At 34.3% G+C, this 18,324-nt stretch overlaps 1 protein-coding gene across 2 annotated transcripts; it reads right to left on the bottom strand.

Annotated features, from left to right (window-relative positions):
* Positions 1 to 6,444: 6,444 nt before the first annotated feature.
* On the bottom strand, positions 6,445 to 7,448 carry LOC127840873 (uncharacterized). Of its 2 annotated transcripts, none has more exons than XR_008030611.1 (2): positions 7,285 to 7,448; positions 6,445 to 6,998 (listed from the first exon to the last, which is right to left on the bottom strand). XR_008030611.1 is itself a non-coding variant. In XM_052369302.1 (2 exons), exons 1-2 carry the CDS (start codon positions 7,440 to 7,442, stop codon positions 6,759 to 6,761), a joined length of 381 nt encoding a protein of 126 aa, XP_052225262.1. In that variant the 5' UTR covers positions 7,443 to 7,448; the 3' UTR covers positions 6,445 to 6,758. The 2 variants fall into 2 exon arrangements, 1 of the variants encoding a protein (XP_052225262.1); XM_052369302.1 differs by having other exon boundaries at positions 6,445 to 6,981.
* Between the last annotated feature and the right edge of the window lie 10,876 nt (positions 7,449 to 18,324).

The raw sequence follows: 18,324 nt of genomic DNA, 5'->3' as shown, positions 1-18,324 counted from the left end.
AGCGATAAGACGAACGTCGGCCGCTTTTAATAGAACGCAATCAATTAATTGAATTGTACACCCTCATCTAAACACATTTGTCGTTTCAATGTCCAAAGTAGTTTAAAGCCGATTTTGTGTTTTCTATAACAAAATACTCTTTAACTGTACATCTTATGCAGTTTTGCATGTAAAAGAACTTAGATCGATGTTCTCACCTTGTTTACGAAATCAAATCTACATTTACATGGTGTCTACTTTGTTTACATTACTTTGGTGTCCTACTAAACGCTTCTAAAACACACAATGACGCATTAAGACACACACGACGATTTAAACGAAATCGGTGCAGAATAATCTGTATGCTTATTAGTAATACCAGTTGTAGCCCCAATCAATTGCGTTTTAAATGCAGGGAAGATATTCATTGAAATCCGAAATGGCGCTGGAATGTTGATTTCTAACGAGTAACTATATATCAATATAATGGATGTTTCTCAAGCAACGGGTACATGATGACATACATTTATGCACGGTTAATGTGTCAAACCTTTCAAACTAAACTGCAAAGCAAGGAGAGTGAGCCAGCCCTTTCTACTCAACCTCGTGACTTAGTTTTTAAACCAAGCTGACCTATTTTGAACTCAGTAAATGTTGAACAAAAAGTAAGTTGTGGCATAAATTAAGGTATGTTATGATGTTTTACAAATATGCTTTCCAACATACATTGCTGTAAAGGTGGTCAATGACATTTTACTGTTGCATGAAATTAACTTGTACCTTACGTTAATATAAATAATTGCATTGTTTATATGTTAATTTCACATAATTTCAGATTAGTTCATGTTTTTCCAAGTGCTGTCTGCTTGCAGTCATTGATATATTAAAGTATCATATTAAACTATTCCCCGGCCTCAAAAGTTATTTAACATAGCATCACCTGGCCCCGTGTTCACAAAGCAAATTGAAATCGATTTTCAATGTCAAGTGACATTAATTTTCAATTTTTGTCATCGGTTCTCAAACTTGGTGTTCACAAAGAAAATCGATGTCAAATGACTTCCAAAATCGATTTTCAATTTGCAATCAATGACACTGAAATTAACATTGATATTGGGCATTGTCAAATTGATGACAATCACCATGGTAAGAAAACAATATGGCCGACATTGAAAGACGTCTTCGTCGCGCTCGATACATAAATGAATTGTTTCCGATGGATAGGAGAGTTTTCCGTGATCGAACGAACCCATTGGAAACTTTGTCCCCGTTGGAAATTCGTGAACGGTACCGTTTTTCCCGGAAACTATTCTGTTACTTGTCAAAATGCTTAATTTGGATAGGGCTACTGAACGTTCGTGTCCTCTTCCGCCGCTCATTTCAACTCTATCAGCATTGCATTTCCTTGCAACTGGAACACACCAAATTGTGACGGCAGGGCTGCATGGAATTTCAAGGTCCAGTGTATCTAGAGCGGTCAAGCAATTCACGGACAGCGTGTGTCGACATCTAAATGACTGTTTTCTTCCCATATCGAAAATGTGCAACGGACGGTGCAAAAACAGTTTTATAACATCGCTGGTGCGTATTAGCTCTCAATATAATTAAATCGGACAATTTAATGATCTTTGATTGGTTGTCAAGAAAACAAATAAGGGGAGTTAAATGTTTCTTAGTCGAATCGGGCTCAATTCAAAACGTTGTATTAGTACTGTATGCTAGATTTATACGTCTTGAAATAACATACGTGTATGATAAGTATACGTGTATGATAAGTATAATAAACATAACTGTTTATTAATGATTGTTATTTTTGGGAACACATATATTGACATGAAAGACAGAAGATTGAACTTGTAACTTGTGGAAAAAAAATGCGGAAACTGTGTTTGTAGTATACTCAAATTAGTATAAAATTATCTAATACAAATGTCGATTTAGCTAACAATGTTATTGTCTTTAAAGGTTTCCCCCAAGTGGTTGGTGTGGTTGATGGCACACATATCCGTATTCAAGCGCCTAGCGCAAACGAAGACGATTATGTGAACAGAAAGGGATTTCTATCCCTTAATGTACATGTAAAACAATAAGTGAAATAAAGTCCATGAACATTTCCTCAACTTGTATTTTTTTTTAGATTATATATGTTTAAAGGTTGTCTGTACCCAGTGAAAATTGCAAAACGAAACTGGTGACAATTGGATGTTCTGTTGTTTACTTGTATTAATGTGATATCAGACAAATGGCATTGTGCAGTGTGGGTTTTATTAAGATTTGTGGTTTCTTTTTGCTCTATAGATGATTTGTGATGCCACTTTTCGGTTTGTTGACGTAGTCGCAAAGTGGCCTGGGAGCGTTCACGATTCAAGGGTCTTTCGTGAAAGCGCCATACGTCAGCGCTTTGAAAGAGGTATAATGACAATTACATGGAGACTACTCAGTATTATGATTTTATTCATCTATCTATCTATCTATCTATCTATCTATCTATCTATCTATCTATCTATCTATCTATCTATCTATCTATCTATCTATCTATCTATCTATCTATCTATCTATCTATCTATCTATCTATCTATCTATCTATCTATCTATCTATCTATCTATCTATCTATCTATCTATCTATCTGTCAAGTCTGGTTTTATTTTATATGACATCTTTTATATCACAATTATTTAAATGTAACATAAACAACAACATATTACATCAATAACGTTATAACTATGTCATAGACTTGAATGCATTAAACAATACACTGCTTGATATTGTTGTTTGACATTACAGTGCTGCAAAATGATCATTCGTTTTTATTATAACAGGTGAAATCGACGGTCTTCTGCTTGGTGACTCTGGCTTTGGATGCAAGAGGTATCTTATGACACCATATCAAAACACCGACAGACCTTGTAAGGTATAGTTGTTAAATGGATCTTTAAAACAATGTAACATATATTCAGAATTAAATTTTGTTAACCTTAGATTAAACAAAATAAATAAACAAGAGATGTGTTTGTGAAACACAATGCATGGCAGCTATTTAAAAAAACACAATCACCTGTGATCTTGAAGGATGACCTTGACCTTTCACCACTAAAAATGTGCAGCTCCATGAGATACACTTGCATACCAAATATCAAGTTGCTGTCTTCAATATTGCAAAAATACATTTTAACTACATTTTGCCAAAGTACTAACAATAATCAACAAGCATGAATAATGAGCGTGATTGAAGATCTAGCAAAATATTACTGGCGCGCAAAACACATGTAATGAGCTCATAATATTGAGCAATTACATGAATCTTTTTTATTTGTGTGTGCATAAAATACTTAATAAATTACATTTAATATTATTCAGTTTTTACAAAGGGTGCAATAAAAGAAAACATTTCACTACATTTCATAATGAGAACATGTCATTTTGTTTCATTTTTACATTCCAATAAGACTGGTACATACGAACATAATATAAATGCAAAGTGTAAGGTACCTCGACATTTCAACTGCGCATACATGTCTTTTATTTGACGCACTGTCCTAGAACATTGTGCGACACTGGAGCTGAAATGAAAGGTAATATAGTCATATTCTAAATGGAAGAGGGCCATAATTGAAACATATTCATCGCTTATGTTTTTCTAGATATGAAACGGGACATAATTCTGTCAAAATGCCAGTCAGAGTTACGCAACTTTGCCTGCACAGTCCCCCTATGATAGTTAGTAAGTGTTGCAAGTATGAAAGCAATAGCTTTGTTACTTTAGGTATAAAGTGGACCTAAGCACAAAACTCAACCAAATTTTCATTTTTTTAAGTATAAAAAGGGCACATAATTCTTACAAAATGATAAATACAGTTCTCTGCTCTTGTTTATAGGTTGGGGTCATGTTGATAAAGAAGTACACAAAATATAAAAGCAATATGTCAAAAGACATAGTCGAGCTAAAAATATATGACACATATAAAGACATGAATGTCTATAAAGGCACCCTAGCAAACATGATTTTGCTAGATCTTTCTTATTAATATTTTGTTCTGCCTTTGTTTTGATGAGAAAACATTAACATTTTGTAAAAAAAATCATTATTTATTAGAAAAAAAAATTCATTAACAAAACCACAACAGTTTAGTATTGGAAATTTGTATTTATTTATTTTTTGTTTACACTGAGTGGCACTATTTCTTTCCAAATTCTCATTTATTTCTCGCACAGTGTAATCTATGAAATCAAATTAGTGAACCAAAATATTTGAGATATTCCTGCATTTAAACAGACAAATGAATCTAACTTTATATAAATATATAACAGTTTGTTCATACCAGGGTAGGAATTACTACTTGCTCTTGGTTATAGGACTGTTTGGAAAGTATTTTAAGTTTAATCAGAAATATTTTGAGAATTTCAGAATGTTAAGCTTTTCTCTTGCAATGCATATACATTATAATCAGTCATGGTTTGAATAATTGATATTGTGCCATATCTCACACTTTGTGACTAATCATACTATGGTATTAATATGTAGATCTAATACTGAAAAATAAATATGTAGCCTCTTTTCATGATTTCATATAATCTTCAAATAGATTTAGGGCGGACAGACCAAGGAAAAACATGCAAAGGGCGATCAGATTCTCGAACCTGTAAGAAATTATGGTGAACGGATCTGTTGATTAGGGCTCTGTAAGTGCTAATAATAGTGTAAGAATAGACTCAACAAGGCCGTCATTTTCAGAACGTACATTTAATCGTCACAAACACACAGACGCTTGATAGGCTAGATGCTACTAATACTAGTGAAATTATTTGAGACAATTAAACATGATTAGAACTTCAGTGACTTGAAGTTATAACAAATGATTTAAAAAACATAATTTTCAGTTGCAAATATGAAGCTGCCAAAAATTTTCAGACATTGTTTTTGTTCATAGGTCACTGAAACATTATTAATATATATATAAATGCCGAATTGTCTTACTTTCGGTTATACAGGCATGTGTTAGTTCTATCAAAACAAATGAATGTTTTGTCTACAGCCTAACTGCACTAAGACTAATAGTAAGATGACATTTCAAAACAAACAAGTTAATTGCGACTCACCTATTGAAGGTATCAGCAACCTCTTGCCAGGTTTGTTCCTTTTTTTGCCACCTAGTGTGGCACCTTTAAAGCGACAATATAACTCGTCGTACCGATCATTTATCAGTTGAACCACGAAGGTTTTTTCCGACATAGACCAATGCACCTGAGCAGTCATTGTAGCTAAACTATCATTGCAGCAGACGTCAACAAAAAACAACTTCCGCTTTACCGCTTACGTCCACAAAAAGTCGAAAAAAATCGATGTCGTTAAAACCGATGTTGAACGACATCAATTTGAAATAGCTTCGTGAACTCGAACTTTGTCATCGATGTCACTTGACAACGATTTTCAATGTCATGCAAAATTGATTTTCGATGACAGTAAAAAGTTTTGTAAACACGGGGCCAGAAGATGCGTGCAAGTGAGACTGTCAATGTAAACATTGAGCATTTGAATACCACAATCACTTACCTTACTAGAGGCTTGATCTTCAAAAAAATAAGCATTGGTTTGTATGTGGTGTAAAAAAACAGTTATAAAACAGAACAAATTGCGTGCGTCCGACTAATACTTGCCCTCCATTAGGGCGAAACTGGATTGGTGCGAAACAACCCATATTCTTCTTTACAAGCAAATGGACAATATATTAAGTGCAATAATTGTTGTATTAAAACTAGTTACCAAAAAAAATAATATAAAGGACTAGTCTTCTACCCACAATGACACGTTGACTTACTTAACCCGTATTTTAAAAGCAAATGTGTAAGAACTCTCTGTCTGTTTGATAATTCTTTATCACATATCAATCACTGGTATTTTCCATTTTCAGATACACGAAGATTGTTTTCCTTTGGATGTGCCATATAGATAACAATTTACTAATGAGGGATTAATTTTAAGTTGGAAAATTAAATTCAAATTTTATTTCAGAAATAAATCATACGGGTCTCTCAAAATCTACCCAGCCTAACCCAGAATGTAAGAGATAATTTAATCGGTTACAATTTACGAATAGAGCTGGCTGGTTTTTCTTTTTTGTTTACGCAGACAAAAGCATCGGTATGCCATGGTAGATAACCAGTCGAATGTATTTTTGCGTGTTTTATTTTTGAAAATGACAGACGAACCACGTCATTTGCTTTTTCAATTGGAGGATCGCTTTTTGAGCTTTATTGAACCAAAATTGTAGTTGCTCACAAAACATGTCAGTTATCGTAATGATGTAAGTTATCTCCATGGTCTCCAGCTGTGGACACAGCATGATGTAAATTACCTCCCTTTGTATCCAGCTATGGATACATTTTTATGTATGGAATTGTTTACGCACTATATATGAGCCGTTCCACGACAAAACCTACATTAATGACAAAAAAAAAATCAATTTTTCGTTTTTTTTCAGTTTCATATTGTACGTTCATCCACAAATCCAATGATGTATAAATTACATGTGTACGCCACTATTTAGCGTTGCTATGACAACATTATATACGCATACTATCACGCAACAAAGATGTTGACGTCGCGTCATTTTCAATCGGAATGACATATTCATGACGTTAACAGCATGTAAATAGTTCGCAATATGAAACACTAATTCAAAGATTACAATAACTTGTTGGAAAACCCTGCATTGACACGCGCATGGATTAAAATATCTGTTTAGGTTGATGTTCGAATACATGATGTAATCACATGCAATCAGTCTGTGGGTGTTGGACAGGTAATGTCCTGATAACATGGTCGCACAAATGGTCGGACAGTTCTGTACAAATATTTCACGCGATTCTCTGATAGCTCTGCCGGTATAATTAAGCACGGTTCTGCTGAGGGGAGTTTCCTGTGTTTCATGATGAAGAACTCTTCCTCTGGTAGGTCCGTTGCTTTCTTCGCGAAAACCGTGCCGGGCCTCGATGAGTCGAACCTGAAGTACGGGTACTTCTTGTAACACATTAGCCAGAAACAAATCTTTAGACATGTCTTTAAGCTATGTTTTTCTTAAAGTATAATAATTAAATACTTAGTATTTTATAATTATTTACAATTAATAAATAAACATAAACATGCTGAATTTCAAGTGAGTTCTTACACACTGATAAACACTTTAATATTTTGGTGACTCGCATCATACAAATATGTGTGAGGAACATGTGTGCATTTATAAATATTTGTGTGTATTTTCATACATGTGAAAAATCTGTAGCTAATAAAAAGTTGGACACACTACCTTATCCCGGGTATTGCTTTAAAAGATGTAGACAAGAAAGTCTTCCAGTCATGCCAGCGCCAGGTCGGATATCGGACAGCCTCGTATGCAGTAGACCACTTGTTGAGAATATCCTCTAGCTGCTGAATGATGTCAGAGTCCGAGCGTCTGAAGCGCATGTTCAATAAAATAAGTAAAACACGACATGCATAACATGCTTTAAGGACTTACATGTAATGATACCATTTACCGTGTAATTTATTCTGATATCATCAATACTACTACTTATTATCATCTTGTATATTTATGTTGCAAACAAACCTTGTAAAAATACTATGGGTTTTTCTAATAGTAACATATTAAGTTATCGTTATTAATATAATAACTGTTAACTTATAAAACGATATGGTTTATTACCTGTACAGCTTTTTAATATAGGCGAACCCACTATCTACCAAACATCGTGAATGACCCGGAACCTTCATCATATATTCGATTGAAGTGTCATGCGCCGTGTCAGGACTCGCCATGCGAAGTACCCAAGCACAAACTGATTTTTGTTTTGACCTGAAAGCTACAACAATAACTTCGATCAAGAGATCAAGATCATATTCATCAGTCATCGTTAACTTAATGATCATCATCTGCATCGTCATCAGCATCAACATCACCATTATTACCATCATCATCTTCTTTACCACCATCGTTGTCGTCGTCGTCATAACCAGCACACTTCCATCATCATTCATTTAAAAATCACTGGAATATGTTATGATCATTTATGAATCGCGTTATAATTATCACGATAAATATAACCAATAAAATATTCCAATATTATCGTTATATTTTTATTAAACGGCTTTTGCGCAAAATGAAATTATAATGATCACAATTAAAATTTAACTCACCCGAACAATTATCGGCGTGTATTGTGCACGAGAGATCTTCGCACCCATGGGTGTTGAGCACGGAGTCTATCATCGAGATGACAGCGTTTGGTTCTTGGGCATTAGTTCCATCTGCACCGATGCTCTCATTTTCGTCGATGAGAAAATTTAATTGACGTGATTGTCCATCAATCCTCATTCCAAACATGTGGACTTTTCTTAACGATGCGTTCTGATTTGGGAGGCATCAAATTTATCGTGGCATTTTTTAGCTCACCACAGCCAGATTCGTGGAAACGTCGAATGCTATCATCCTGTGAAAACGCATCACCGTCATCACTTCCATCATCGTCAGTGTAAAAGTAATAAAAGTAAAAACACGTGTCTGGGATTTTAAATATATATTGATTTAGCCAACGCGTTTCGCATAGCTCATCAGGGCATAATACAATATATTACAACGTCAAAATGTATATATATATATATATATATATATATATATATATACATAAATAGGATAAATCCGAATCTGGGGCACTTATATGGAAAACTAGGTCAGCATGGCAACACTTATGACTCAAGCTTGATGAAACTTGGTCAAATATTTATATTGACAATATCTTTGCCAGGTTTGAATCTGGGTCAGATGCATCTGCAAATTAGGTCACCAGGCCAACTCTTAAAAAAAGTGTTACAATTCTAAGGCCACATTAATAACTAAGTCTTGATGAAACTTGTTCAGAATATTAACATTGACAATATGGAGGTCATTTTTGACTCTGAGTGAAGTGCGGTAACAAACTAGATCACTTGGTCATGCCATAAGAAATTGGTGCCTGTGACTCAGTTGAGCTCTTAAGGGCAGTCATTGCTTTCTTGATAATGTATTCTAATTAAATGTATAAAAGTGTTTGTTTATATACAATATATGTAAAATTTAAAGTAACATTTTATTATGTACGACATTAGATTAGATTGTTATATGTTTTTAGACAATTACAGTAGAACATTTTACACTATATTGTTATTGAATATCATATTAGAATCAAGTGCTTAATCAGTAATATTAATGTTATTATATGATCTACTTTAATAATGCATTCTCAAAGAGTAGATACTACACGCGCGCATTTGCAGGACTAGGGCATTAACTTAGAGCTTACTTATGTTTTATGTCAAAGATTCACAAACGATTACAGTTATCAAGCATACATGTCTATGTTTGCAAACCAACACAAACTCAACGGAAAAGTTTAAATGTCAGTCAAGTTGTATTTCACACATCAGATCTCCGGGTATATCAGCTTAAACACCGTCGCCTTTGAAAGTCACTCGTCAAATTCCGTCTCAATCAAGACACTTTGCTGAAAATACAGCGCATGTATCATAGCTCGGCTGTTTATTCCAGCCATCTGACATCACTTTCCCCATGTTCGGAAGTTTTTCCCTCTGTGGATAGTCCGATCAAGGCAGACCTCACAATTCAGACTTGTACGCAACGGCAATAATATGAATATGAGAAAGATATGCCAGCGCAAGCAGCGAGCAAAATATTTACCACATTTTTGTAATTTGGTATAAGTTATGTAACTCAATAACTAGTTTTGGAAGCACATGAACACTGGCGTACTTTATACAAAATAAGTTGCTACTGCTGTTTAGTGTGCTTCATGGCTGATCAAAGTCTATAGTTCATATTTTATTAATATATGACGCGATTGTTCTTTTACAAGTGCCGTAATGTCGATTGATTCGTGTAACGTCAATTTAACCGATCGTTTTATTGCATATTTATTTAGTTAAAATTGCTTAGTGCAGGTTTTCAACATTGAATTAATGTGTTTTGTTGACTGTCTCTTAAAACATTTAGAAGTGTCATTTATGGTTACAATTTCTGCCGTGTTTAATGACAGCAAAATAAATATTACACTGGCATTGAATGTCTGATCTGACTGCGAAATTCGAACGTGCATATTAGGTATTTATTTAAATTCCTTTAACGTACAAAAAGCAGCAACGCGGCACTTGGTATTGTTTTAATACAAAGATTTCAAGTATTGCATGTCATTACTCAGCTTTTTATTGCATATTAAAAGGTCATAAATATTAAAAACGTCATCGACTGTTGTCCTCCGAAAAACAAAACATTCGCTTTTGAAATAATGTTATCAGCAGAAACTATTAGCCCATAGAAACTAGCGATCATTTGGTTATAGCAATATTTATCTTGTTATGTCGAGTTCCATTCCATTTTAGCAAATGTGCATGTTCTTCCTTAAAATCACGATATAACATTGTAAATAAACTAATATTTATTTATTGAAGTAGCCATATTGAATTAGATACAAATGTGAAGAACATATAATTACTGTATCGTTTATTAGTATTCATTCATTATATTCATTCAAAACATTTCTCAGTGTGAATATTTAAATTCAAGTTTAAAGAAATATATGTGTTTCAGTATGAAAGCTTACAATAATTGAGTATTAACAACACAGTTTATAGAAATACGTGTGGTATATTGTTATTTAGACACTGATGCATACGTGGTAAACCTTCTTACACAGACTAGTAAGTATAATATATTTGGACTAGTTCACAAGAATATAAAGAGGTCAAATTAGCCATCTATTTGGTGATTTGGCGCACACACGCTCGACTTTGTCGTATTTGGTTTTCCTGCTAGTAAATGTGTATGTTTGCAAGGCGCTACATGTAGTTACAACAATAAAAGTTGTTGCAACAACGTAATTTCTCTATAAACCTTCATTTACCTACAGCAATTGCATATTATTGCTGTGCTGGCATACATTTACTATAATCATGATTGTGCATATTTATATCATAGTAATGTTTGATTTAGCGGCTTGGTTGTCATATAGTTAACATGTATTGTAAACCAAATCGACTGTCAACTGACTACCATTAAAACGCGTCCTCTATGATTGTAGCTACAACGACTGAGTTAGAAGTAGAAGCTGGCATCAAGAGAATTGTCGTGCTGGCATTTTGTTTATCGTGATAATGCAAAATTCGATGAGCTCATTAGTTGATTATATAAATGCAGATCGGCGGCAGTTGATGGTTTTCAGAACTAATATAAAATGTGTCATGTGCCATAATATTATTGATTATTATGTTTGAAATTTCCAATCAATTATACAAACTTCGTCGACTGAATTTTTTGTTCCGCGTTAACATTTTTAAAAGTCTCTACAAAAACAAGAAACATTAAAAACTACAATTCTGCAAACTGTGTTTGTCAAATGTTTGGATGTAATTGCAGCCAACTGCATGACATATTGGGGCTTAAAACTTAGCAGACTATTAACACAATATTTTTTGTATATTTAGAAAATGTAGTGTTTAGAAAATAATGCATTAATATAAGCTTAACAGATGGGAATGATATATTTCGGAAAAAAATGCCATATTTGTTCAGTTATTGGTGATGAAAAAGAAATGAACCAAACATAACAAACATAACAGTTATAATTTATCGTTTTGGTTTAGTTGAAGAACAAGTATTCTTAGATGATGGTCTTGTTTCTATTTGTTGCAATCTTTTCTCGCGAATAAAACTAAACGCAAACTGTTTCCTTTATTTCGCAAAATAAATTTTGAGCAAAACACAAAACTATGGAAGCATGAATTGTCGCTCTTTTGCACAGCATTTTTCCTTAATGAAATGTATCAACAATTAGAAATTCATGTTAATTACTCCTATAGAAATATATTCACTTTAAATATAACAGTCAATAAGTGAAACAACTCTCAAAGTATGGTTATGTTCATTAGTTATGTTTCTTTCACTGCACTTCCCGTACTTGATACATATCTACGATAACAGTTTATAGTTCGTATAGTACACCAGATACGCCCTGAATATACTGCAGTTATAATGTTTGCTTCCTTCTATTGGCGTTTTAAGTTGATAGTCATACATATAATTGTTTTTCAGATATTTCCTGGAAAAAATGTATCAACATTTTTAAAAGGGTAATAAACAGTAAATACTTCAGCAAGAGTTATGGCCCCTGTGCACTGCACATTCCCTCAATGCGATATGCATATCTACTATGAACTTTCAAATAAAAAAAAATAGTTTGCGAGCTTTTCCCATGACAAATATAATCACACTCAGCCGGCACGATATTCAACTTAAAACCAGTATAATGCCTCTTAAAACTTGCTGTGCGTGGTCATAATGACAACATATAATTTAAATGACTAGTTTAGCGATAATAAAATAGATCTTCTTATGCATGAAGAAAAGGTTTGAATTGAAATTTCTTCTACCTCTCATCTTTACTGTAAAAAATTAAGATCCTCTGAATATGAGTGAAAACCATAGTGTCTCTTTTAAGAAGACAACATTACATTACTTGATGATGATCTGATCCAGCAATTCAAATGCGAAAATTATGGTTTTCTCAGTTATTAATAACCTTGTGTGAAAAAGTAAATGCCTTAGTTTTAACCAGTAAATATATAACAATCTGTAACCTAAACCGTCTAACACACAGTCTTGTAGACTCTGGATGTCGGTTAGAACTAGTTGTTGCTTTTTTCTCTTTATCTATAATTACTTTGACTTTAACCTTGTAAAACTGAAAAGTCAATTAATTTATAATCCACAATGCCTAGAGATTCCAAGAGTCAACATGCTAAACACGAATACTTGTGCAGTGCTTAAATCTGCCTCTTTGGAATCATTTTGAACAATGTTTTAAAAAGCAAAGATCCGATCGGCCCAACAATTAAGTAAATGAAGTTTAGTTCAATGTGCTTTTGGTAGCATTTTCTAGTTTAATTTCAACAATTTAGTGTTAGAAAATTACTTAACAATATGCCTGAATTGTGTAAAAAAAAAACGACTTTAAAAGTGCCTTAATCCGCCAATCCTATTTAAACAAGTTTAAACAGAATGGAATTATTATGTTCACATGTGATTCCTTTTCTAAAGCAACTCCAATTTAGCAAACAAAAACACGAATATTGATGAAACAGAGTGTATTTTCAAGTTGTATTTAAGGGGCGCGTTTGTGAAATCGTATATATATAACCTTGTTAGCTCATTGTAATTTATGTTAACTAATGTTTTTATTCCGACTCAATAATAGGCAGTAGTTTATTCTTTCATATGGTGACGCAATGTCTTTTAATACTCCATAGTATTTCGTATATCAATGTATTTTATTTATAGAGCTCTGAAACTTGAGCACATTACATGTGTGTGGGTACGAGTCGCTTTTTGAACGAAAATATATTAATTGAGATAAAAAATCAACAAGTACTTGAATATTTAATAAAACGTTTGTCTGATTGAAATTAAACCAACAAATCGTTTAATAACCATAAAGTTGTATGCACATACCACGATGACTCGATTTATAATGGAAAAATACTGGGCCACAAAATTGCGCATGCTTATTGTGAAACATAGATTCCCCCACATATCATATATTAACGTTTTGGGGGCTACCTACGCAAAAGTGAGTTCATATTTTATTAATTGCCGGATCAACACGAAATAATTGTCAGTGTTGTACATTTTTTGTTATCGATCAGGACCAACAAAACAATTTCCAACATTTAAAATGCTAGTTTTGAGTTGGTGGTGGATTTCGGACAGTGGCGGACTTAAGAACTGAACAAGTACCGAAACCTTCAACAACGTTAGAACGTTTATTCATAAAACAACAAAAATATCATCAGCACATAAATAGTCATACATTTTTAAGTATTTATATGAATGTATCAAGGTTTTTATAAGCACAAAGAGTCTTGCATTTTTTTGTTTAATTCAGTATCTTGTCGTTTTTATAAACTGATAATTTTACTTTTATATCGGGTATCAAATAATTTTAAAGGTACATTTCAGAGTGGCAGGGTAAAATGTTGAACCTTTCTAGCGACGTTTTATAAATATTTTATTAATTTGTCAGTCCCAAACATTGTATAAGTCCATGGACTTCTTTTTAAATATTTGCAAATATTTACTAATTATACACAGATTTTCGAAATGTAAGCATTGACAAACCTAGAGGGCTAAAAAACAAATATGTCCCGTTTGCAAATGATAAGTTCCTTCCATTATGAGTGATAAACATTTAGCAAATATCAAAGTATCACTTTATTCGCATTAAACGCCTCCTTTATTATACTATTTAGAGCGCCATCAGAAAGGGTGGGGTCAAATTTTGAATAGGCCGCAGAACCATGCAATTTCATTCAAAATCTATCATAGGCTGCGTACTCAGATGAAGAACGTCTTTATATCATTTGATCTTGTCATGTGGTTAATTTACTTGCATAAGCCGTAAGATCTTTAGGAGCCCAAACCCTATGCAAGCGTTTCCATTGCGAGCAAAATAAATTCTTCTTACGGCAAATGTTGTGCAAGTAATTTGATTAAGCTATCAATTTTAGTCTCATATTTAATATTTCCAATATTTTGTAAATACTGACTTAACACAATATCGATAATTGCGAGAACTATTGCGAGAACTGAATTAACATAATATCGATAATTGCGAGAACTATTTTTTTAGTTTTGGATGAACAGCATAAATTTACGGAGCAATATTTATTTTTTTCCTAATATTTTGGCACCTGGTCATTCTGACAGTGACTTGCATTAAATTAGTTTCTGCATGGATAAGACTTATATCCAATTAGAAAAGAAACAAAATGATGAAAAACTGCACGGAAAATTGAAAAGGTGGTTGTTTGCCGGAGCTCAAAATAAGCAAGTTCTCTCCGATTCAAGTGTTTTTAGTGTTCCCTTTCAAACAACTTGGGTTAATACTATGCTTTAAAATTGCTTTCGTTAGCTTCCTAATCATTTTTTCGTTCACGTCATTATAAGCTGTTCTCCGAAAGAAAATAAATCATCTACCCGATAACAGTAAATCATTTAGTTTTTAACATTATATTATTGTTCTAAACGTATTTATGTCAAAATGTTTTTTTCATTTATGATTTGAAAATTGTATGTTGTTCATCATAAACAAAATAGAAGTGAATTGATGGCTCACTGATAAATTGTTTACCCCACGCTTGAACGCGGATCAAAGGGCAAATCACTCGGTACAAAGGTCCTACATTCCATCAATACAAAAGAGTAGATGTGTTTTATTGCCCCTTATAAACAAGGGGATTCGTGGTAATTTACTCGCAAGTATAGATGTTCACCACATGCAATCCGTTCCTATCGCCCTATACGATTGTATAGCAATGAAAACATGCTAATTGAAATTTAATTGCTTTTCGCGTCATTCATATTTTTGGAGTGAGTTTAAGTATCTCGTCCGGTACCTCTCAGTGCTCTCCGAAATCAATAGAGCGTTAATTGTTGCAAAAACGCAACAAAATGACTGCCGTCTGTATTCAGAGATTGGAAAATTAATTAGTTTTTTTTAGAGTTGATTACTTATATTGCCAGAAGACTCGATTGAATGATCATGTTAACCAAAGTTTAATCAATTTCTTCTTTCGTTGGCCCATACCTGTTTCAAGCGCAAATCTACTGCAAAATTGTCAGCACTCGTGAACGCTCGATCAACGCGAATAGAACCCGAACGCGTACAGTATTTGGTGTCAGCGAAACTAAGTTAATAAATTGAGCAAGAATCCAATAGGGAGGCACACAATGTAGAAAACGATGTATATACATATTTTCGATAATTCAATGACCCCTTGAACCTGTATGCTCCATCAATCGATGGTTGATGTAACATGATTTACAAAGGAAAGAGAAGCTGCGAAACGCAGCAACTGATAAAGGACGATGGCTAGAAAATGGCTCACGTCGATTATTTGTAAAAAAAAAACGAATGATGTTTGAAGCAAGTAAAGATGTGATCCGGATTATAGCCATTAATTTGTACAGGTGCATGTGTACATTTTTTTATTCCATGTTCTTCTATTGCTGGTGTTCTCTTATACCCATACATTTGAAACTGTTTTAACTTTTAGCTGAAACGCCAGCAAATGTATGATAAATGCACTTTAAACGCTGCTTTTGTTTCACCCCATATACATATATACAACGTTATATCGGAAAAAATATCATTTTTAAACGAATAATTAATAACACATCAAAATGGCGATTAATACAGTTTTGATACATTGAAAATAGCCCAAAGCAAATTATATATATGTATCCCTGTCTCTCCTCTGCCTCTCTCTGTTTCTTTCTCTGTCTCTCTGTCTGTCTCTCTCTGTCTCCCTCTGTCTCTCCCTGTCTCTCTCTGTCTCTCTCTGTCTCTCTCTGTCTCTCTCTATCTCTCTCTGTCTCTCTCTGTCTCTGTCTGTCTGTCTGTCTGTCTGTCTGGTCGTCGTCTGTATGTCTGTCGGTCTGTTGTTGTTCTGTCGCTCTGCTTCTCTCTCTCTCTCTCTCTCTCTCTATCTCTCTCTCTCTCTCTCCTCTCTACTCTCTTCTCTCGCTCTCTCTATATCTCTGTCTCTCTCGCTCTTGTTCTCTCTCTCTCTCTCGCTCTCTCTCTTGCCGCTCTATCCTCTTCTCTCTCTCTCTCTCTCTCTCTTGTATCTCTCTCTCTCTATCTCTCTACTTCTCTCCTCTCTCTTCTCTCATCTCTCGATCTCTCTATATCTCTATCTCTTCTGACGCTCATCTCTCGCCTCTCTACTTTTCCTCTCTTCTCTCTCTCTCTCTCTCTCTCGTGTCTTTCTCTGTCTATTCCGTGTCTCTCTGTGTCTCTCTCTGTCTCTATCCTGTCTCTGTCTCTGTCTTCTCGTCTGCTTTCGTCTCTGTCTCGTCTCTGTCTCTGCTCGTCTCTGTCTCTCTCTCTCTCTCTCTCTCTCTCTATCTCTCTCTCTCTCTCTCTCCTCTCTCTCTCTCTCTCTCTCTCTCTGTCTGTCTGTCAGTCTCTGTCTCTGTCTCTGTCTCTGTCTCTGTCTCTGTCTCTCTCTCTCTCTCTCTCTCTCTCTCTCTCTCCTCTCTCTCTCTCTCTCTCTCTCTCTCTCTCTCTCCTCTCTCTCTTTCTCTGTCTCTCTCTCTGTCTCTCTCTCTGTGACTCTGTCTCTGTCTCTCTCTCTGTCTGTCCCTGTCTCTGTCTCTGTCTCTCCCTCTCCCTCTCCCTCTCACTCTCTCTCTCTCTCCCAACAGCATGGTAATAAACAAAACGAATATGGAGAGATTAATGCTGGTGGAGATTTGGCACAATATCATTATGGTCCTAACAACCAGCACGAGTCCCAACTTTTCGAGATCAACATCAGATCCAATGTGGAAAATATCATCAAGGTTACCGATGAAATAATGTTAAATGTCTTTCTCACATGTAGTGGTTATATCTGCCGTATTATATATGACCCAATCAGTAGCTCACCCAATGAACGTAAGTGAGAGGAGTTAAATACATCAGTTATAAACAGGTTCTTGTATTGACCATCGCTTCCAAGATGCTTCTTGTGATTTAAGACAAGAACCTATGACTTTCGCGACACAAATCGCACGCATTTCATCGACGAACAACGTAGCAAACTGTCTTAAAAACTGTTTTTGAAATTGTGTACTGCATTTTCGAGTATTAGGTACAAAACTCTTGTACTTGCTTAACATTTCTGTATGAGATACACAATGGATGTCAATATATAATTCATCAGTTTCAAAAATGTCCTCACTATGTTTGTGTGCATTCTATGCTGGGCCCTCATATGTACACGAGACAGGGTTTGGTTTCAAAATGGCATACTCTAGCAATTCAATTTAATAGTTTTATATTGTCATGTTTTCTTCAGAAGCTGAATAGGGTTGAAATACATAACACATAATTTTACCATTTGTTATCAAAACCAAACCAACTACTACATGATCGGAAATTTAAACCGTGTCTATTAAATTGCGTTCAATATCTGTATTTTAAGAGGAGCAGTCACCGATAGAAAGTTTTCTCGTGATAGTGTTGCGTTCCGTGGTATTCAATTCGTAGTCTCAAACGCAATTCTGGTATTACATGTTCAACAAGTTTATTTATACTAATCGTTTAGGGCTTTGCATCGATATACAAATACAAATATATTAAATAAATTATAAATATAATTAGTTATTATTCATCAGACTTAACGATCCTGACAAGGTAGCGTAGTCATAATAATAATGAATGCAAACGTCAATGGCACTTTTCTAAATGTATTAAGGTCG

This window comes from Dreissena polymorpha, chromosome 8 (assembly GCF_020536995.1).
Source record: "Dreissena polymorpha isolate Duluth1 chromosome 8, UMN_Dpol_1.0, whole genome shotgun sequence".
In the NCBI taxonomy this organism is placed as follows: domain Eukaryota; kingdom Metazoa; phylum Mollusca; class Bivalvia; order Myida; family Dreissenidae; genus Dreissena; species Dreissena polymorpha.
This window is presented reverse-complemented; position numbering and strand designations above follow the sequence as displayed.